The sequence below is a fragment of the Carassius carassius genome, chromosome 23 (genome assembly GCF_963082965.1).
Source record: "Carassius carassius chromosome 23, fCarCar2.1, whole genome shotgun sequence".
Classification (NCBI taxonomy): domain Eukaryota; kingdom Metazoa; phylum Chordata; class Actinopteri; order Cypriniformes; family Cyprinidae; genus Carassius; species Carassius carassius.
In genome coordinates this window covers 14,479,997-14,501,889 of record NC_081777.1, presented here as the reverse complement: position 1 = coordinate 14,501,889, position 21,893 = coordinate 14,479,997, and the positions used below count along the sequence as shown (strand labels likewise).

At 37.0% G+C, this 21,893-nt stretch overlaps 3 protein-coding genes across 3 annotated transcripts; all 3 read right to left on the bottom strand.

Annotated features, from left to right (window-relative positions):
- Positions 1-263: 263 nt before the first annotated feature.
- LOC132101908 (extracellular calcium-sensing receptor-like) lies at positions 264-3,621 on the bottom strand. The gene is made up of 6 exons (XM_059507133.1): positions 3,401-3,621; positions 2,925-3,216; positions 1,923-2,732; positions 1,586-1,813; positions 1,306-1,429; positions 264-1,177 (listed from the first exon to the last, which is right to left on the bottom strand). Exons 1-6 carry the CDS (start codon positions 3,619-3,621, stop codon positions 264-266), a joined length of 2,589 nt encoding a protein of 862 aa, XP_059363116.1.
- An 8,463-nt stretch (positions 3,622-12,084) lies between these two features.
- LOC132101907 (extracellular calcium-sensing receptor-like) lies at positions 12,085-15,861 on the bottom strand. Its single transcript, XM_059507131.1, has 6 exons — positions 15,644-15,861; positions 14,954-15,245; positions 13,888-14,715; positions 13,566-13,793; positions 13,077-13,200; positions 12,085-12,998 (listed from the first exon to the last, which is right to left on the bottom strand). Exons 1-6 carry the CDS (start codon positions 15,859-15,861, stop codon positions 12,085-12,087), a joined length of 2,604 nt encoding a protein of 867 aa, XP_059363114.1.
- A 1,495-nt stretch (positions 15,862-17,356) lies between these two features.
- LOC132101906 (extracellular calcium-sensing receptor-like) lies at positions 17,357-21,551 on the bottom strand. The gene is made up of 6 exons (XM_059507130.1): positions 21,331-21,551; positions 20,498-20,789; positions 19,092-19,904; positions 18,727-18,954; positions 18,419-18,542; positions 17,357-18,270 (listed from the first exon to the last, which is right to left on the bottom strand). Exons 1-6 carry the CDS (start codon positions 21,549-21,551, stop codon positions 17,357-17,359), a joined length of 2,592 nt encoding a protein of 863 aa, XP_059363113.1.
- Positions 21,552-21,893: the final 342 nt, after the last annotated feature.

The window sequence follows — 21,893 nt, the reverse complement described above, 5'->3', positions numbered from 1 at the left end:
AAAAACAATCTCACAACACATGGATCCTACTATCCCATATCTCTGAGTTTATCAGCATTACAGCTACACTACTGACAAAGAACCTTTTTTTGGACAAATTGATACGTTATATCTTAACAATTATAGATCTACTACAAAACAGTAGACATTGCAAAATGTTTTTCTTATTTTTTATGAAGATGAAACTCAAAAGGATAAGAGGCAGTCAAATTAGAATTAGAATTCTATTAGAAATAGAATTCTCAAGTTACAGTAATGTAGAGCTACTTATTTTGTGTTTCTCTTCCCATTATGTTTTTTTTTGTGTTTTTCTCTGGATGTAAAAGGATGATGTAGCACTTTGGGGCAAATATGGCAACCAGTAATCCAAAACTAGAAGCTAGGATGGCAAATATCTCCACGGCTACTGCATTTTTTCCTGGTGAGCTCACATATGCTGGGACAAATGCAATCCACACAGCACAGAAGATCAGCATGCTAAAGGTGATGAACTTTGCTTCGTTAAAATTATCTGGAAGGTTCCTTGCCAGGAAAGCTAACAGGAAACTAACTGCTGCTAGAAAGCCAATGTATCCCAGAAGCACTGCAAACCCAGCCACTGAGCCAATGGTACATTCATATACTATTTTGGAGCTGACATACTGGCTATTTTTATGGGGTGTAGGAGAAGCATTTGATAGCCAGACAATGCATATTGCCACCTGGAGGGCTGTTAGGACCATAACTGTGCTTCTTTGCTGTGCTGTCCCAAACCATTTTATCGCACCTTTACCCTCTGGCCGAGATGACTTGAATACGGCTATTACCACCATAGTTTTGACCAGGATACTGGAGATACACAGGACAAAGCTTATGCCAAACACAGCATGTCTTAACTGACACGTCCACAATTGTGGTCGGCCAATGAACAACAACACACACAAAAAACACAGTTTGAGCGATAACAGCAACAGGAAGCTGAGCTCTGAATTGTTGGCGCGTACTATGGGAGTGTTACGATGATGAGCAAAGATGGCCATCACAAGAGCACAGAAGCAGGTGCCAAGCAGGGAAGCAGTGGTCAGAGAGATTCCCAGAGGATCCTCATATGATAAAAATTCTTCTTCTTTAGGAACACACCTGTCTTTATCTGGATTGGACCAGAAATCATCAGGACATATAGTACACTCATCAGCATCTGGGGAGACATAAATTGAAGGTGGTGGGGGCATACTTATATTTGATAAAAGATATTTGAATGTTATAAAAGGAAATTATTATTTATTATTATTATTATTAATATTTTACTGTCAATAATTTTATCACCGGTTGTATGAGAAATTTCTCCATCTGCACATGGCAAGCAGTCAAAACAGCAGACAGGAAGACCCTTCCTCCTGGCACGTCTGGTTCCTGGGGGGCAGCTCTCACTGCACACAGACCGTGGGGGCTGAAAGAAACATCATCTGTCATGTATCTGTCATCTGTTTTACATGATAACGAGCTTGGTCTTCCCAATAATTTATTCTCATTTGTTTTATCATAACTTTGACCAGTATTCACACTATGTATCTGCAAAAAAGATGATTAACGTAGTGTTAATTACTTTTTTTCTCTCAAAATTCCAGTATAATGCTTCCTCGTCCAGTGTGAGCACCTTTCCTGTTGTTGCCCCTTCATTTACCACACCAACCGTGCGGACAACGATTGACCCATCAGAGCTTGGCTGCCAGTTCATCACATCATAGATTGCCAGAGCATCTCCATTCTTATCAAATGACACAATATCCCCAAAGCCTGTGGTGAAGTTCACTTTCTGTAGGTAGTGAACCAGCTGTATAGTTTGTAGACAGGATAGTTGTTATATGTGGTGCTACTTATTTTAATTTTGTGTTATAGTTATTTTATGTGATTTAAATATGCACTATATATTTGTGCCTTACTTGCCAGGGCTGCAAGTTGGTTATATCTGCACATTTGTTCCCACTGAATGGTCCTCTCCCCTCCTCACACTGCATCAGGTCATGAAGTGCATGTGCCAAGGCATACACTGTTTTATACACATTATATGAGGCCCTCAGCTCTGAAACATCAGTGTATGCTGTATCTGTGTTGCTCAGATCCTCTTGCCCTGAACAATTTTTTTCTCCTCTTCCTCCAATGTTAAATCTGCACTTAAACATGTTCTCCCAAAAGATTCTCACCATATTATTTCTTTGATCATTATTAGGACGGAGATGTAGTAGAAATTCATGAAGTCCTTGAATCTCTCCACGCCTAATGACAATGCCCAGTGTGCCCCCTAGGAAGGGCAAAAGATGATGAGTGTGAAATACAGGTGAAGTAGCCCAGGCTTCACTTGCAATCCATTGTCTGTCTGTTACATTCTGCAATACCACTTCATCCATCAAAGGCAACAGATATGTTGAAGTGGAAAACACCACCACCACTCTCGCTGTAGAGGCTTGTATCACTCCCACTGTATGCTGAATTTCTTTGCGGTTGTTATCTAGAGGCAAGATTTCAGAAAAAGCAACACACCCTCCAAACACCTGCACATCCTGGAGAAAGGATTGAGCAGCGTGGTTGCCATAGTCATCATCACTGTAGACAAGACCAACCCAAGTCCATCCAAAATGTTTTAAAATCTTGATCATTGCCCTCACTTGGAAAGCATCACTGGGGATTGTTCTGAAGAAAGATGGGTATTTTTCTCTGTTACTCAAACAGGAACAGGTGGCAAAGTAGCTAACCTAATAAAGCAAAAGCAAGAGGAGAGACAAATAGCAAGATAAAGAAAGACAGAGCTGCAGGACTATTATTTACATACAAACATTATTAAGCAATAGAAAGATTCTGATCCTAATGAAAACTGGTATACAAAAACATACTGAAAAGTACAGAAAATTTAAATACAATATATTAGTCATTTAATTTAATCTTACTATAGGTACTCGAAATAGCCCCAGAACACTGGAAATTGCAATAGAAGGAGTGGAATTTGAATCCCCAACAATCCCAATGACTGGAGGAGGGCCAGTGCAGTTGAGGTTAGAGAAGGACTCCTCTGTTCCACTAACCAGGGAAAAGGCAGCCCGGAATGCCATTCCTAGCATCACACAGTTGTCATAAAGATGGTAACCAAGAGTGATGTTAGGCAGCAGGTTTGGATTCTTATTGATCTCATCTATAGCAAAAACCATGGTTTGTGCCTGCTGGAAACTTGCCATATCAAATCTAAGAAAAAGTAGGATAGATGTTGATATTTAACAGTTCTAAAGGTAATACAAAAAAATAAATAAAATAACAAACAAATAAATAAAAAATAAGTGAAACAGCATTTGAGCAAATTCACATTAGCAATAATCACTGTATAGCTTGTATATCCTTGTATAGCTATACTTATCCACTCCAGACTCACTGCTCACAGTACGGTGGCTTCGGCTCTGTTCTGAAGCTCAGCTCTGGAAAAACTGTAAGGAAGTGAACCTCAAACAGGCCTCCGAGTATGACATCTCCAGTCTGGTACATTCCATTCAACCTGAAGCGTCCCTGAAGCTGACAGGTACCTGATCTGAGGACTGAAGCTGCAGAACTAAATTTAAAGGAAAGATACAGGAAGATAATTAAAGTGGTCCACATCTTTCTTATTTTTTGACCCACTTACTTGTTCTTCTGACCAATTTATGATGAAGGTTCGTGGGTGTGTTACTTTTAGAGAGCAGGCGGTGCCAAGTGGCCATGCCTGGAAATGAGGGTGTCTATATTTTATTTCCTCAATTATCCTTTTCTTCAATTAGCATAATTTATTTTAAATTGTTGGTCAAATATATTTGACTTAGTATCTTAATATGTATAGTCACATACATGTAAATTATCTTAGGTTGGTTTCACAGATATGTGTAAACACTTATTTCTGTGAATCCATTTGGTGACCGTAGTAGCTAAGAAATTGCACAGTTATGCTTGAAAGTTCAAATTCAATTCAAAATTCAAATTCAAAACAACCAATCTGCTAAATCTCAGCTAGTTGTGGTTGAAGATATGTAAGGTGAGTGTGTTTGACACACTTTTCTATGTTTGGTCCATGTACTTTACAGTATGTTCACTTGGTTGGTGTCTGCTTGCTTAGCAGCACTACACACTGATGTTATATAATGTTTTATAATAATAGCATAATATTTGCTATAGGGTGACATAAAATGAACTCATGAACAGAGGGTAAAAATAATTCTTCCTCAACAGAAATAAAATAGCTTATAAAGATGCTGTTGTACTTTCTCACAGAGATTCTCTAAAGGATTGACTTGTTGAGACCACATATTTTCAATGTCTTTCTCAAAATGTCCACCAGATGACACCCATACACCTTTACCCATACACATTATTCCCTACACTTTAACACTTTGTTTTACTGTATATTTCCACTCTTATATTTCCACATTCTACCAGTAAGATGTTGTGACACTGTATTGCTTAAGGTCCCAGATTTAACAGTTAGAAAAGTATTTATTGGACAGCAGTAAACAAAATTCCCTCAAAAGAATGAACAAAACCTTTAATTTTATGCATTATATTTACATTATAAATTAAAATAAAACTAAAGTAAAAACTAGATTATTTTTGATAAGACAGTGTAGATTCTTGAAAGGAAGCAGAGTGTCAGAGAGAGAGAGAGATAGAGAGAGGTTGGGGGCTTGATTGGGATAGGACAATGATCCAGGACTTGGGACACCCAAGTGCTATATTTTGGTGTGCTACTTGCTCATGAGGCAGTCATGGCCGTAATTGTCCCTTTTTGCGTATAAGCATTGACAGACGCTTTTTAACATGTTTGACTCTCAAAACAGCCTGTGTTTCTGATTCTGATAGATCTGTCTCTGTGGACAGGTCACTTGAGTCTGCTTCAATAACTCACAAACAATGCCACAAACTCACAAACTTTTTTTTTCTTGGTCTAAAAGAGCTTCCAGTCCTCACTCCACCTCCAGCCCTATATTGCCACCTGTTGGCTAGGCATGCTCTTGGCAGTGCTTCATAACATGCTTTTGCATTTTCATGTGGACATAAATGTTATAATAAAAATGGCAGAAGGAAAAACTCATTTTATAAAAATACCCATGTATTTATGGACATGGCATTAGCTAACACACCTGATTCAGATAACCAGCTTGTTAGAGGAGAGCTATGTGCATGAACTGTGTTCTGATTGATATGATCCCTACACAGCATCCATTGCTCCCTACTCTCCAGTGTTTGGAATAACGGCGTTTAAAAGAACGGCGCTAGGTAACGACCTTATTTTTTCAGTAACGGGGTAATCAAACTAATTACTTTTCTCGTCGTTACAACGCCGTTAACGTTACTGAACGTTAAATACGGTGCGTTACTATGCATTGATTTAATATGCAATCCGAACGCACCCCTGGCTCACACAGCAAGTGAGCAGGTGGGTTAATAACGAGATAAGCGATTATGATTGGCTAAGGCAGAGTCATGTGTTTCATGGTAGACAATCAGAGCCAGTGTTTTTACACACACGCGCCAGCAGCGCCAAACACACACAGTCACACACACACAACAGCTAGAGATTCGCAGCAGCAGCAGAAGTGGTGAGTCAGGAGCAATCCGATGAAAAGTTGGCATTTTCAAGGTGGAGATATAAGCACTACTTCAAATTCATTGTAGTCAAAGGCAAGAACGTGCATGTAATGTGTGACACACGCATCTACAAAGCTAGTGGCCAAAAACACTTTTCTTATAAAGAGTTATGTACGAACACCTGTCTGTTCTACTTATTTCAACTGTCTTGTGAAAACTGCTAAAAAAAAAAACAATTATTTGACATATAGCAACTTTTTTTTTTTTTTACACAGTTATGCAAATAGTTACTTTCCCTGGTAACGAGTTACTTTTATTATAGAGTAATTCAGTTACTAACTCAGTTACTTTTTGGAACAAGTAGTGAGTAACTATAACTAATTACTTTTTTAAAGTAACGTTCCCAACACTGCTACTTTCTGAGCAGGGGAAATCTGTTGTGTGAGGACTAGGATTGGGAAATGCTTGACTAAAACATTTCTTCCCCATGCTATTGAGTTCTAGTAGTTATGGATAGTGAAAAAAAAGAAGACAAAAAAAATTCATTTATGAAACCATTTCACTGCTAAAAACCTGTTTTGACAGTGAAAGGTGGATAGAATATTTGTTGCTGTCTAAGCATTTACATATCGGGCGCCGTTTGTAAAGCTGCTCATGCTGAAAATGGCAGCAACATTTTGTCACATTTAGCTTCAAACAATGTAAAAAAAAACGGTATAAATTTTTTGACGGTCACTTTTTAGCACATTTCTAACAATATTTGTCAACTTAGAGATATTTTAAATAGTTAAATATAAATATTAAATGTTAAACCTAAATGTTAAATGTTAAATCTAAATGCTAAATCTAAATGTTAAATCTAAATATAAATATAAAATCTAAATGTTAAATATAAATCTAAATGTTAAATATAAATGTTAAATCTAAATGTTAAATCTAAATGTTAAATCTAAATCTAAATGTTAAATCTAAATATAAATATAAATGTTAAATCTAAATATTAAATCTAAATCTAAATGTTAAATCTAAATATAAATATAAATGTTGAATCTAAATGTTTCGGGTGAAACTAAATATTTAGCTAATATGCAAATTCAAAATGCCGGAAGTGCCAAAATAAAAGCTCGATGAGGTCAGTGTGTAGCATCGTGTTAAATAAGGAACGAATAAAAATCATCTCATCCAAGGAAACTGACTCTTGGACAAGGATTATCGTGATAATGACTACCGTATTTTCCGGACTATAAGTCGCACTTTTTTCATAGGTTGGCTGGTCCTGCGACTTATTTAACAAAATTAATTTGACATGAACCAAGAGAAAACATGACCGTCTACAGCCACAACCCAAAATCGTTATCTCTATAATATTTTTTCAATTATTTTATGTGATTTTTTTTTTCTTGTATAGGATCTCATATGATGAACACGTAAAATTTTTATTTACTGTTTTATGGCGTTATGATTGTTATTGTTAAATACAACCGTCTTACCCTGATCTTTTATGTTATAAGTTTGGCAGTAATAATAAAAAGAGGTACAGGTGCACTACCACTTCACAGCATCACTAACTCCACAGTCCAGTACAGTTTCTCTCAGCGACTCTACAATGTCTGCACACGTCGAACAGCTGCTCGAAGATCTCACCTTTGGAGAAGACTGATGATTTTATACTCTAAAAATTTAAGTATTACTACTCAAAAATGAAGATTACCCCATAATGAACTGCATCCTTTGCCCACCCCAACACTTACATGCAATAATAATGATAAATGCCAACCAAGAATTATATACATTTTTTTTCCTTAAAATTACATTTTAGTAAAAGAAGCAAAATGTATTTTCTGTCGTGACATAGCTATACATGAATATACACTAATGCAGTTGATGTGAATGTATCAGTTTTCAGTCAAGCAATTAATACACGAATAGATAAAATATTTATATTTTATTTACTGACAACAAGAAACATGTTTAAATGATTAAAAGAATGTATAAATGTTAGCATCACAATAAATGCATACATGTACAAGTCAACAACACATGAAACAAAGCTTCATTCAAACTTACTGTTCTAACAATCATGCATTTACAGATGGTGAACCCCACATCTTACTATCATCTCAACACAGCTGTGCCAAGTCTGCTGCTGCGCTGTGTTTCACAATCTCACTCTTCTCAATGGGGATGTCGTTGAGCAACAGGATGAGGAAGACCATGATGTCGGCTCTCTCAACCACACAACCTTGAAGCGAGAGCAGAAGAACACGTGCAGGACAATCTGACTGCTGTGTCTGCTCCAAACAATCGTGTGCCTGCTCTCCATGAGCACCACTACCTTTAAAACATTTACACATAGTTTACAAGTACATGCATTAATTTATTATTTTTGTAGTGGGCTAAACCACTGAACTGGTTCAAAACCACCAGTATGTCTGTGAGCACGGCTCTTTTCTCCAGGTGGATCAGAGGATTGTAGGCCCCTGTAATAAGAGCACTGTCAATGACTTCAGATAAAAGCTCCATCACATTTTTTGATGATGCTTTTGAAGCTTCTGAAAGTCAGCCTTCATTGTATAAACAGAAACCAGCAGAACAAACTTTACCAAAATCAAATCCTCAGTGTCTTTTGGTCTTTCTCTAGATGCTCTCGCTGCTCTGGGGCCACCGATGAGGAAGAGACCACAGCAGCAACTGGTCCTGGTGAGAGCTGGTGAGAGCTGGAGTGATGGAGCATCTCATCCATATCTCTGGACCATTTCCGGATGCTGCACTGGACTTCTCCATCCTCAGTGCACACACCAGTCTGCAGACATTTTCATAACCTACACAAATACACACACACACAAACACAAACACAAACACACACACAATACAAAAAGTCATTACTTTATTCTTTTGTTTCAGGTATTTTCTTTTTTCCCCTTTCCTTGCAGGTCCTGCTCCACCACAAAAGATCTGCAGCAAATGCACAGAAATCAACAATAAGAAAAGTGCTGTTATAACTCTAACTAATATGAAATTACACTAATTAAAATGTTTCATTTATTTTTGTAGTGTACTTACACAAATCCTTTGATGGCAGCATTCCTTCATCAGTCACTCTACCGCAGATAAACATAATCTGTTCCTGTAACATCCAGAAAAGAGTCAATCTCCTCTGTGATGTATCTGTGATATACTGCATCTGCATGTTGAGTTAGTAAATTATGTAACTCGCATTTTATCCAACACAAATGTTCCTAAAATTATCAATATTGCAAATGGACAAATAAAATAGATAACCTGTGTTTAGTTACTGTATGTAGATTTGTTTGATTACATGACTTACACTCATCTAAAGCAGTGTTGACAACAATGAGTGAACTCAGATGCCTGTTTCATGTGTTTTAAATGTGCTCACCTGCAATACTTATCAAAGACTATCCTGTCAGATGACAGACATTTAGTAATAGTCTTCAAGATGTATATATGGTTTATATAAATCCACTTTTGAGTCGTGTACTTAATGGAGCTCCCCTGTTAGTTATTCATTATAAAACGTGTTTTTACAGCACAATCACAAATATGCTATATTATGTAAGTAACAAACAGGGTTTAGATTAAGCCTGGATCAGGCCATGGCTCAATTAGTCTTGCCTGTGAAACGGAGGATAGCGTCTTTACACCTTTTGCTTATATGTTGCTGAATTTACACCTTAGATTTAATTGATTATTAACTCCAAAATCAATACCACTGTATGAAAATAACTTGTACTCTTAAATTTAAATATTTATTTCGTGAAAAAATATATTCTCACCATTGTAACTCACAGAAAGCCGTCATATTCATCTTCTTCCCAGTTTAACGGCAGTTGGCATCCAGCTTATTGGTGCAATACCGCCCTCTTCTGTTCCGGAGTGTGGATCAGATAATATGTTTTCCTGGGCCGCCAATTATTTTCTGTTCATTGCCAGTCCATTCTAGGGCTGTGCGATTAAAATAAATCGTTATAAAATCACGATTTGAGCGCGCACGATTTTTAAATCTCTTTATAGCACGATTTTCCGCGGCCCTGACCTCCCGCAGTATGCTATCCGATCCAATCAGAATGCATTGCGCCTAGCACGAGAACAGAACAGACTGGGCATATGCCTAACTCCATGTTCAAACACTGTCTGTGATGTGCCTTTTTTCCGAGCCCATGTTAATCGATCAGAGCGTTCACACTGCACACGGTAAAAGGCTAGAAATAAAAACGTGCGAAAATAATATCGAACACATGAACATAGAGAGAAGTGAGAGGAGACGCGTTTTAAGTGCGCACACTCTCTCCGCGCAGAGCAGCGTGTATCTGAGCAAGTACGTCTGGTTTTGTGACAGCGCAAAGGAAATCTGGGTGCGAACAGAGAGATTCGCTCTCGTGCATTATTTTAATGTGCTTTGTTATATTTATGCGCTCTCACTGCTGACCGCGTACACATATTGTATACACACTGCAAACACCCGAGGCACCGCTACAATTACTGAGCTCTATGAACAATGCATGGCAAAAAAGAAAAAAGGTCCCTGTACACTGGATTTTTTTTTTTTTTTTTGCCATAAGTCTATACATTTTGTTACATCTTTACTATAGTGATAATTTTGACTTATGTCTGTTCTAGAGACGTTACAACTTTTTGATAAAGCTCTAATTGGTTTTCTTTTGGAAATATGTTTCAAATTAATCCTGAATGAATTTATGACTGTAAAAGCATATCATTGTGTGTCACAATCGCAAAATTGATCAAAGAAATCGCGTTAGGTTTTTTTTTTTTTGTCCATATCGCACAGCCCTAGTTCATTCAATAAATAGCCTACAGTTAACAATCTAGCTTTTGTGTACGAAGTTATTAACCCAACAATAGCGGGGTCAGTAAATTTTATTTTGAAGTGGGCCGCGCAAACATTTGTGTGGGCCGCGAGTTGAAAAAGGTTGGGAACCACTGCTATAAACACACAGTTTAGATTTAGATTTAACATTTATATTTATATTTAACATTTAGATTTAACATTTAGATTTAGATTTAACATTTATATTTATATTTATATTTAACATTTAGATTTAACATTTAGATTTAAATTTAGATTTAACATTTAGATTTAGATTTAACATTTAGATTTTATATTTACATTTAGATTTAACATTTAGATTTAGATATAACATTTATATTTAGATTTAGCATTTAGATTTAACATTAAACATTTAGGTGTAACATTTAATATTTATGTTTAACTATTTAATATATCTCTAAGTTGACAAATATTGTTGTAAATGTGCTAGAAAGTGACCGTCAAAAATTCATACCAGTTTTTTAAACATTGTTTGAAGCTAAATGTGACAAAATGTTGCTGTTATTTTCAGCATGAGCAGCTTTACAAACGGCACCCGATATTACCAAACATACAAATGTGGTCACACATATTTCAAATGAAGTAAGTTGCTGTTCTTCGTTTGGGGGCAAAAAGAAGTTTGAAAAGGCAGAGTGATGGTATACTGTTTCCAAACTTTCCAACACCCCCACACTACTGGATGAGGGGTGTAGATTAATGTAAACATGTCGTGACATTCACGCGTATCCTCTAAAGAACAACAACAATGAAATGAAGAAGGATAGGCATCTAGGTGTGAGACAGGCCCCAGAAGTAAGAGTATTTTAAACAAAAGAATAATGATTAGGAGCAGTTCAGAGTCACGTATCATGTTTGCAATAAAAAAGAACCATAACATTTCCATAATCAGTCCTTTATGGGAAGTGTGAATGGCTCATAATCTACAAACTTTAGCATGATGAAAAAAAAAACTGTTGTTACTTTGTTTTTATTAGTGTTCATTTATTTTGTTAAACTGAACACAGACCAATGGTAGCTAAAAGGTGTTTAGGTGCCAAAACAAACTCCCACAGAAAGTTCTGTTTGAAATGTCGTCATATCAGTTCTTTCTTCGATTTTATTTGAAATATATCATGGCCTTAATAGAATATCCAGCCCCACCCTAGCCCTACCCACAACTCTTATCCCTCCACCCCATTAGAGCCAGAGAGGTGGAGCTTGTAGTCATGCTGAAAGAGGTGGGGGAAGTTGTGTAGCTGGAAGAGGTGGGGCACTTTGGCCTAATGGTTAGAAAGTTAGTTAAAAGTTAGTTCACAGGTTCGAGTCTCAGGTGTGGTAGGGATTTTTGGTGGGAGGAGTGAATTACCAGTGCTCTCTGCACCCTCAATACCATGACTGAGGTGAGACCCTTGAGCTAGGCACCAAACCCAGCAGTGATTACAACTCAAGGTATTTGCCTGAAGGAACCTTCTTATTTATTTCTTACAAATACATATTGCTAAATAATCAGTCATATATTCCTAAATAATCATATATACAAAAAGGGTAATAAATAAGCTAAATAGACAAGCAGAAGAAACAGATTGAAGACTAAAATATAATTATCAGAGATCACGTTTATTTATTTTTCTTTTTGAAAATGTTATGTTGTCGAGCTATTTCTTTTGAGTGGCTCTTCCCATGATGGCTTTTTTAGTGTTTCTCTCTGGATGTAAAAGGATGATGTAGCACTTTGGGGCAAAAATGGCCACCAGTAATCCAAAACTAGAAGCTAAAATGGCATATATCTCCACAGCCACTGCATATTTCCCCGGTGAGCTCACATATGCTGGAACAAATGCAATCCACACTGCACAGAAGATCAACATACTAAATGTAATGAATTTAGCTTCATTAAAATTATCTGGAAGGTTTCTTGCCAGGAAGGCTAACAGGAAGCTTACTGCTGCCAACAGTCCAATGTATCCCAGCAGCATAGAAAAACCAGCCACTGAGCCTATAGCACATTCATATACTATTTTGGAGTTAATATACTGACTGTTTTTATAGGGTGTTGGGGATGCAGTAGTTAACCAGACTGTGCAAATCACAACCTGGAGGGCAGTTAGTGCCATGACTGTGCCTCTTTGTTGAGCTGTTCCAAACCATTTCATTGCATTTTTACCTTCAGGTCGGGATGACTTAAACACAGCTATTACCACCATAGTCTTGACCAGGATACTGGAGACGCACAGGACAAAGCTTATGCCAAATACAGCATGTCTTAACTGACACGTCCATAACTGCGGTTGGCCAATGAACAGCAGCACACACAAAAAACACAGTTTGAGTGACAACAGCACCAGAAAGCTGAGCTCTGAATTGTTGGCACGTACTACAGGAGTGTTTCGATGATGAGAGAAGATGACCATCACAAGAGCACAGAAGCATGAGCCGAGTAGGGAAGCAGTGGTCAGAGAGATGCCCAAAGGTTCCTCATAGGATAGAAACTCTACTTCTTTTGGAACACACTGATCTTTACTTGGATTGGACCAGAACTCATCTGGACACAGTGTGCACTCAATAGCATCTGTGGAGAAAAAAGGAAAAAAAGTTTAAGACAAAATTCTCTTTCAAGTTATATTTCAATTTGGGAGTATATTTCTACCTGTTGTATTAGAAATCTCTCCATCTCCACATGGCATGCAGTCAAAACAGCAGATAGGAAGGCTTTTTTTCCTGACTCTTCTGGTGCCTGGGGGGCAGCTCTCACTGCACACAGAATGTGGGGGCTAAGGGGTACAACATCTGTTATCATTCTTATTAGAAGCGTGTGTGTCCCCACAAGGATTGTAATACCAGTAATTTTTGACCTTGTGGTCACATATGTTTTATTTTATTTTTCTGGTTCCCATGTGGAAAACAGCCAAAAAATTTTGTGAGGAAGGAGTATGTTTAAGGATAGGGTTACATTTAGAGGATAACAAGTGCAGCTGTATAGTATAAAAAGAATTATGTCTATATAATGTCCCCATGGAAACCAGTGTGTGTGTGTGTGTGTTGATTCAGTGCATACAAGACTTAATAATAACCAAATCAAGTATGAATATATGCTACAATATACCTGTAATTTTTAAAATATTAAAATATTATTTACTTTTTTGTTTTCAAAGTTCCAGAATATTGCATCCTCATCCAGTGTGAGCACCCTCCCTTCTGTAGCCCCTTCATTCACCACACCTACTGTGCTGACCCTTATTGCACCATCTGAATTTGGCTGCCAGTTCATCACATCATAGATGGCCAGAGCATCTCCATTATCATCAAATGACACATGGTCCCCAAAACTTGTGGTGAAATTAACTTTTTGTAGGTAATGGACTACCTGTACATGTTACAGACAGGACAGGTGTAATATGTATTTCTATATTGTGAATAATAATGTAGATTTTATCTATTTTTTTTTTCTTCTTCTGTACCTGCCAGGGCTGAGGGTTGATTATATCAGCACAGCTGTTCCCACTAAATGGTCCTTTCCCCTCCTCACACTGCATCAGGTCATGAAGCGCATGTGCCAGGGCATAAACTGCTTTATATGCGTTATAAGAGGCCCTCAGCTCTGATACATCAGTGTAAGGTGTGTCTGTGCTGATCAGATCTTCTTCCCCTGTACACACCTTTCTTTCCCCCTCTACCTCTATTTTCCTTCCTCCAGTCTCAAAATTGCACCCAAACATGTTCTCCCAGAATATTCTTACCATATTGTTTCTTGGATTGCTGTCAGGACGAAGGCAATACAGGAATTCACGAAGTCCCTGGATCTCCCCACGCCTGATAGCGATACCCAGTGTGCCCCCCAGAAAGGGCAAGAGGCGCTGAGTGTGAAACACAGGTGAGGTGGCCCAGGCTTCACTTGCAATCCACTGCCTGCCTGTTACATTTTGCAATGCCACCTCATCCATCAATGGTAACAAGTAGGCTTCTGTGGAGAACACCACCACGACTCTAGCTGTAGAGGCCTGAATCACTGCCAATATATTGTGAATATCTCTAAGGTTATTATCACGTGGTAGCATTTCAGAAAAGTCAACACACCCTCCAAATAGCTGCACATCTTGGTGGAATGACTGAGAGGCATGGATGCCGTAGTCGTCATCACTGTAGAGCAGACCAACCCAGGTCCATCCAAAATGCTTTAAGATCTGAACCATAGCTCGCACCTGGAAGGCATCACTAGGGATCGTTCTGAAGAAAGAGGGGTACTTTTCCCTGTCACTCAAACAGGAGCAGGTTGCAAAGTAGCTAACCTTATGGAAGAGACATATATGAGCAGCATCTATATATATATATATATATATATATATAATTTTTTTTCTTACACATGCAATTGAGAAATAAATATTATATGCAGTCTTTAAAGTTTAACATATTAAAATTAAACTTAAAATCGAACAATAACAAGAGTGTAACAGTAAACATTTTACAGTTTTTATTTTTTAATTATTTTTTTTTTTTTAATCTTGAAAATGTTATATTCACACTTACCATAGGCACTTTAAACAGCCCCAGTACACTCGAGATTGCAATTGAGTGAGTAGATCCAGGATCCCCTACAACAGCAATCACTGGTGGTGGGCCAGCACATTTTACATTAGAGAATGACTCCTCTGTCCCACTAACAAGAGCTGTGGCAGCTCTGAATGCCACACCCAACTTTACACAGTTGTCATAAAGGTAGTAACCGAGAGTGATGTTAGGAAGCAGGCTTGGATTCTTATTGATCTCATCTATAGCAAAGACCATAGTCTGAGCCTGCTGGAAACTTGCCATATCAAACCTATAAAAATATAGAAAAAAATTAAAAATTAAAAAAAAAAAAAAATATATATATATATATATATATATATATATATATATATATATATATATATATATATATATATATATATATATTAATAAAAAAAGAAAAAGAAAATAAAGAATTCCTCCTTAGGTAGATTATATACTCTTTATTGGTTTATATTTACAAAAGCTTCAAGCTTTATTTAAAGAAACTGATTTTGATGCAGCTGTCTGCCAAAAAGCTGCTCTAAATGAAGCAACTAAGTGAATAATAACTAAAAAAAAAAAAAAGGAAGGAAATTATTAATTACAAAACAGTCAAAAAGCTTTTTCCTTTAGTTTTCTTAATTTTATCTTTTATAGATGTCATTCTCCAGTTTGTCCCAGACTCACTGCTCACAGTATGGAGGTTCTGGCTCTTTTCTGAAGCTCAGCTCTGGGAACACTGTGAGGAAATGAACTTCAAACAGTCCTCCAATTATAAGATCTCCATCCTGGAACATCCCGTTCAAATTGAAGTGTCCCTGGAGCTGACAGATGCCTGAACTAAGGACTGAAGCTGAGATACAGTTAAAGAAAAAATATAAGCAGATTTTAAGAGTGATCCACATCTCTATTTATATCCTTCTACCTACATGAGGGCCAGTTAGATATTTATAATAAAGACTGTGTGGGTGTTGCTTAAAAAAAAAAAAAAAAGAATTGATGCCAAGTGGACCTCCCAGGAAATCAGGAGGTACCTTTTATATTTATAGTTTGATGAGTAGCAACTTAAATATGCCATGTGTTTTAGTCTTTGCTGTCATTGCATTACTAATGAACTCATGCAACTGTTGACTAATGGTAAAAATAGCCTCCGTTTTCCCATGTTACATTTATCGTAGATAGATCAGACACAATTAGACAGGTGTATTCCTAACTTTCTAGATTTCCCTCTAGATGGCAGTATATTCCTAGATATTGAATTGGATTTGTGTTTGCCCAAAAGTGTTAATTATTTACAGAAGGTATATACAGTATGTATGTATTCTCCTCAGAAGTTATTAGACACTAAAATGTTAAGAAATATTAATGAATTGCTAACAATTAGATTTCAATGAATAGTATTAGTAGCTTTGTAGATGTAAAACGAATTTGGGACCCAAAGCCATTTCATAGTAAGTGTATAGTTTAACAGAAACATCACATAGCAATCTCTCTTTATTTCTAAGCTTACAGTTTCATTAGATGATCACATGAGTCAGTAGGTTTTAGATTATTCAAATTATGGGTGTTACATTGTTGGGCTCGGAGGGGATTACCATCATTGCATGATGTAATGATCTCAGTATTTCTTTTAATTGACATTTGATTCTGTTGTGGTTTCCTGGAAAGCCTGTTATCATGTACACATTGGCTCGATAAGAGTAAAGTTTCCATTCATTGTCTTCTCTATTTGAATACAGAGTTGTCACTATTAGTGTATGGTGCCAGGGTTTCTTTGGCCTACTGTAGTAGTTTTAGCTGAATCCAGCATTCAGTATTAATGACATCTCTTAGGCTTATATCAGCAATGTTCTGAGCTTTTGTAAATGTCACTCTTGGCAACCAAAAGGAAACTGCCACGTATTCTGCATTTAGTTAAATTTAAAGGGGCACTGGATATTACATATAATATATTTATGGTGCATTTGCTTTTTTGGTCTCCACCAAGAAAAGATAAAAGCTTAGAAGTCTTGACATATTAATGAAAATATATGCATGACTGTATATGTTTTAGTCTCATTTTATTATATTAGTTACTTGAGGTTTCCTATCTCATAAATAATAAGGTTTTAGCTGGCCCTGGCTATTTCATCTGATTCATACTATTTATATATCTATTCATTCATTCATTCATTCATTCATTCATTCATTCATTCATTCATTCATCTATTTACGTATTTATGCCAAAGGAAATCAGTTAATTCATGAAACAATCTACAATCAATCTCAAAATTATTCATTTGTATATTTTAAAAATGAATGTAATAAATTTGCTTGTGGTTGTTTGTAATGTGTATTGTTTATTCAAGTGAAACAAAGACACTATCACATATGCATATCAAGTTTTCACAACATGTAAATCTATTTATTTTGTGTAGCTCTTCCCATTATGGCTTTTTTAGTGTTTCTTTCTGGGTGTAATATAATGATGTAGCACTTTGGTGCAAATATGGCCACCAGTAATCCAAAACTTGATGCTAGGATAGCAAATATCTCCACAGCCACAGCATATTTCCCTGGTGAGCTTACATATGCTGGAACAAATGAAATCCACACAGCACAGAAGATCAACATGCTAAAAGTAATGAACTTTGCCTCATTAAAATTATCTGGAAGGTTTCTTGCCAGGAAGGCTAACAGGAAGCTTACTGTAGCCAATAGTCCAATGTATCCCAGCAACATTGAAAAACCAGCCACTGAACCAATAGCACATTCATAGACTATAATAGACCTGATATATTGGCTGTTTTTATGAGGTGTTGGAGAGGCAGTTGATAACCAGATTGCACATATCACAACTTGGAGGGCTGTTAGGACCAGAACTGTGCATCTTTGTTGAGCTGCTCCAAACCATTTCATTGCACCTTTACCTTCTGGTCGAGATGACTTGAATACTGCTATTACCACCATAGTCTTGACCAGAAGGCTGGAGATGCACAGGACAAAGCTTATCCCAAACACAGCATGTCTTAACTGGCATTTCCACAATTGCGGCTGGCCAATGAACAGCAGTACACACAGAAAACACAGTTTGAGTGACAACAACAGCAGGAAGCTGAGTTCTGAATTGTTTGAACGTACTACAGGACTTTTGCGGTAATGAGCAAAGATGACTATCACAAGAGCACAGAAGCAGGTGCCAAGCAGGGCCACTGTGGTCAGAGAGATGCCCAGAGGGTCCCCATAAGACAGAAACTCCACTTCTTTGGGGATGCAATGATCTTTTACTGGGTTAGACCAAAAATCAGTTGGACATGCTATGCACTCAGTCGCATCTGTGAATAAAACAAAATAAAAAGATATCCGGAAAAAAAGATAAAAAAGCACAACAAAGTGAGTTAAAGGTTGTAGTTGAATTGTATATCTTTATTTTCAGAGCATAATTTTCAAAGCATAAAAAGGATACATTTCATTATTTCTCACCTGTTGTATTAGAAATCTCTCCATCTGCACATGGCAGGCAGTCAAAACAGCAGACAGGAAGGCCCTTCCTTGTGGCTCGCCTGGTGCCTGGGGGGCAGCTCTCACTGCACACAGACCGTTGGGGCTGAGAGAGACAACAACTGTTGTTATTCAGGCAAACACTGATATGTCTCTATTGTGTTTGCATGATCTGATGGTCTTGGGAATACACTGCACTATCATTTATTTACACTTCATTATTGTTATATTTTAAATATATAAATAGTAATTTGCACAAAATATGACTTTTACGATAAATTGATAAGTACTTTGTTTGTTTCAAAGTTCCAGTATATTGCTTCCTCATTGAGTGTCAGCACCTTTCCTGTTGCTGCCCCTTCATTTACCACACCAACTGTGCGGACAACTACTGATCCATCAGAGCTCGGCTGCCAGTTCAGCACATCATAGATTGCCAGAGCATCTCCATTCTCATCAAATAACACATGATCTCCAAAGCCTGTGGTGAAGTTCACTTTCTGTAGGTAGTGAACCAGCTGTACAATTTGTAGACAGGACAGTTGTTAACGTTTATCTGAAATTTTAATTAACATTAGCACAGCATATTTTGCATTTCCACATTCAGCTCTTCTACATGCCTGGAGAGAATCTTCACTCTAACTGTGTGTCGTACCTGCCAGGGTTTCAGGTTGGTTTTATCAGCACAGCTGTTCCCACCAAATGGTCCACTACCCTCCTCACACTTCATCAAACCATGAAGTGCATGTGCCAGGGCATAAACTGCCTTGTAGACATTGTAAGAGGCCCGCAGCTCTGATATATCAGTGTATGGTGTATCTGTGTTGCTCAGGTCCTCTTGCCCTGAACATATTTTCGTCCCCTCTCTGCCTTCAGTGTCAAAATGGCACCCAAACACGTTCTCCCAGAAGATTCTCACCATATTGTTTTGTGAGTTGTTGTCAGGACGAATGCTTAGCAGAAAGTTTCCAAGCCCCTGAATTTCTCCTCGCCGGATGGCAATACCCAGTGTACCCCCTAAGACAGACTTAAATCGTTGTGCAAGAAGCACAGGTGAGGTGGCCCAAGCCTCACTGGCAATCCATTGTCTGCCTGTGACATTTTTCAACAGTATCTCATCAATTACAGGCATCAAATAGCTTGAGGTGGAAAATACAACCACCACATTTGCAGTGGCGGCCTGAATGACTTCAACTATGCGTTCTATTTCCTTGTGGTTGTTATCATTGGGCAGTATCTCAGAGAAGGCCACACACCCTCCAAATTGCTGCACATTCTGGTGAAAGGATTGAGCAGCATTGATTCCATAATCATCATCACTGTAGAGCAGACCAACCCACGTCCATCCAAAATGCCTCAAAATCTGAATCATAGCCCGCACCTGGAAGGCATCACTGGGGATTGTTCTGAAGAAAGAGGGATACTTTTTCCTGTCACTCAAACATGAGCAGGTGGCATAGTAGCTAATCTAATTAGGAGAATGGAGAGACAGAGAGATGTGAGAAAGATTAACTGGTAACACTTATACAATAAGGATCATTAATTAACATTAGTCAACTACTTTAGATATCATGAACCAAGAATTAACAATACTTCTACAGCATTTATTAATCTTAGTTCATGTTGATTTCAGAATTTACTCATGCATTATTAAAAGCAAAAGTTGTGCTTGTTAACATTAGTAAATTTACTGTGAATTAAGATGAACTAACAATGAATAGCTGTATTTTCATTAACTAGCATTAAAAAAAGATAAAAAAAATATTGTAATGAATTGTTCATTGTTTTTTCATGTTAGTTCATACATTAACATTAACTAATGGAACATTACTGTAAAGTGTCAACAATTAACTTAATGTCATCAGTGCTAAAGCCAGTGTTAACTTTATTTATTTATTTATTGGCTTGTTGGAAGAAATACATCTGTGATAATTCAACACAAAGTTCAGCTATTATTAATGAACATGTGATAACAACATGGTATATAACAAATATAATGCTATGAAAACCAATAATAATAAAAGCTGCAGAACACATATGCGATTTATCAGTGTCTCTTACCATAGGCATTCGAAACAGCCCCAGGACACTGGAAATTGCAATAGAATGAGTAGAACCTGGATCACCTATTATTCCAATCACCGGTGGTGGGCCTTTGCAGTTGAAGTCAGAGATGGTCTCCTCTGTCCCACTAACCAGAGCTGTAGCGCCACGGAATGCTACTCCAAGCCTTAAACAGTTGTCATAGATTTGGTAACCAAGCGTGATGTTAGGCAGCAGACTGGGATTGTTATTAATCTCATTGATAGCAAAAACCATTGTTTGTGCCTGCTGGAAGCTTGTCATATAGAAGCTGGAGAAGACAATACAAATTATCATTAATTACAGTTATATATATATATATATATATATATATATAGAGAGAGAGAGAGAGAGAGAGTTTATTAAATTAAAATTAAATTCCTATTATACATCAGAATAGGAATGTATACATACTCAAAGCTGAATTAATATGTTTTCCATTAATGTATGATTTGTTAATTAAAAAAATTAATTAACAAATCATACAAAAAAAATTCTAAATATTGAGAAAAAGTTGTTAGCAATGCATATTACTAATCAAAAATTAAGTTTTGCTATATTTGTGGTAGGAAATTTACAAATATCTTCATGGAACACATATGCATACATTATACATACACAGATATTACATATGTTACATATGCAGTGAATGATTTCAGTCCTGTAAGCCATCATGGTCTAAGATATCTGCTGATGATATTAGATTATCATTGACATTTTAGTGCCTATGTCAACATAAGAAAGGCTATTCTATTTTCCAGTTATTGCCAGTTATATTAGGTTTTCTTCAGTGTTGTATGGTCCTGACTCACAGCTCACAGTGTGGTAGTTTTGGTTCTGTTTTAAAGCTCAAGCCTGCAAATGCTTTGAGGTACTGAACTTCAAAGAGACCACCAATGATAAAGTCTCCATTCTGGTACATTCCATTCAGCTTGAAGTGTCCTTGTAGCTTACATGTACCTGAAATGGCCGTCAAAGCAACAGAGATATAATTACAAGACAGAAGCAAACAACTATGCAGAATTAACCACATCCCTCTCTCTTTTTCTGTTTATGTCACTCTTTCCTCAGCTCACTCATTCATTATAAAGATTGTATGTGGCACATTTTTATAGAGAAGGTGGTGCCAGTGTCCTCTCTGGAAATGAGAACGTCATCTTTGTCATTCTGGGGACCTCCAACTCCACCAAGTATGACATTATTATTTAATTATTATAAAACATAATATTGACAAATTTTATTCTCATAAAAAACATATCTGGATGTTTTTTATTTTTATTTTTTCACTTACGTTGCTGTGTTACATTGTGCATTGTTGAATCTGCATTTGAAAATTGTCATCTTAGATTTGTGTGTGAATAGTTATTTGGCTGTT

Coding starts and splice junctions, on each gene's coding strand:
- LOC132101907 (XM_059507131.1), bottom strand. CDS start 15,861: ATGTGGATCACTCTTAAAATCTGCTTATATTTTTTCTTTAACTGTATC. Junction 14,716..14,953: donor GGCTGTTTAAAGTGCCTATG/GTAAGTGTGAAT, acceptor CTCTTCCATAAG/GTTAGCTACTTTGCAACCTG. Junction 12,999..13,076: donor AGAGATTTCTAATACAACAG/GTAGAAATATAC, acceptor TTTTCTCCACAG/ATGCTATTGAGTGCACACTG.
- LOC132101908 (XM_059507133.1), bottom strand. CDS start 3,621: ATGTGGACCACTTTAATTATCTTCCTGTATCTTTCCTTTAAATTTAGT. Junction 2,733..2,924: donor GGCTATTTCGAGTACCTATA/GTAAGATTAAAT, acceptor TTGCTTTATTAG/GTTAGCTACTTTGCCACCTG. Junction 1,178..1,305: donor AGAAATTTCTCATACAACCG/GTGATAAAATTA, acceptor ATGTCTCCCCAG/ATGCTGATGAGTGTACTATA.
- LOC132101906 (XM_059507130.1), bottom strand. CDS start 21,551: ATGTGGTTAATTCTGCATAGTTGTTTGCTTCTGTCTTGTAATTATATC. Junction 20,790..21,330: donor AAACTACCACACTGTGAGCT/GTGAGTCAGGAC, acceptor TGTCTTCTCCAG/CTTCTATATGACAAGCTTCC. Junction 18,955..19,091: donor CCAACCTGAAACCCTGGCAG/GTACGACACACA, acceptor CAAATTGTACAG/CTGGTTCACTACCTACAGAA.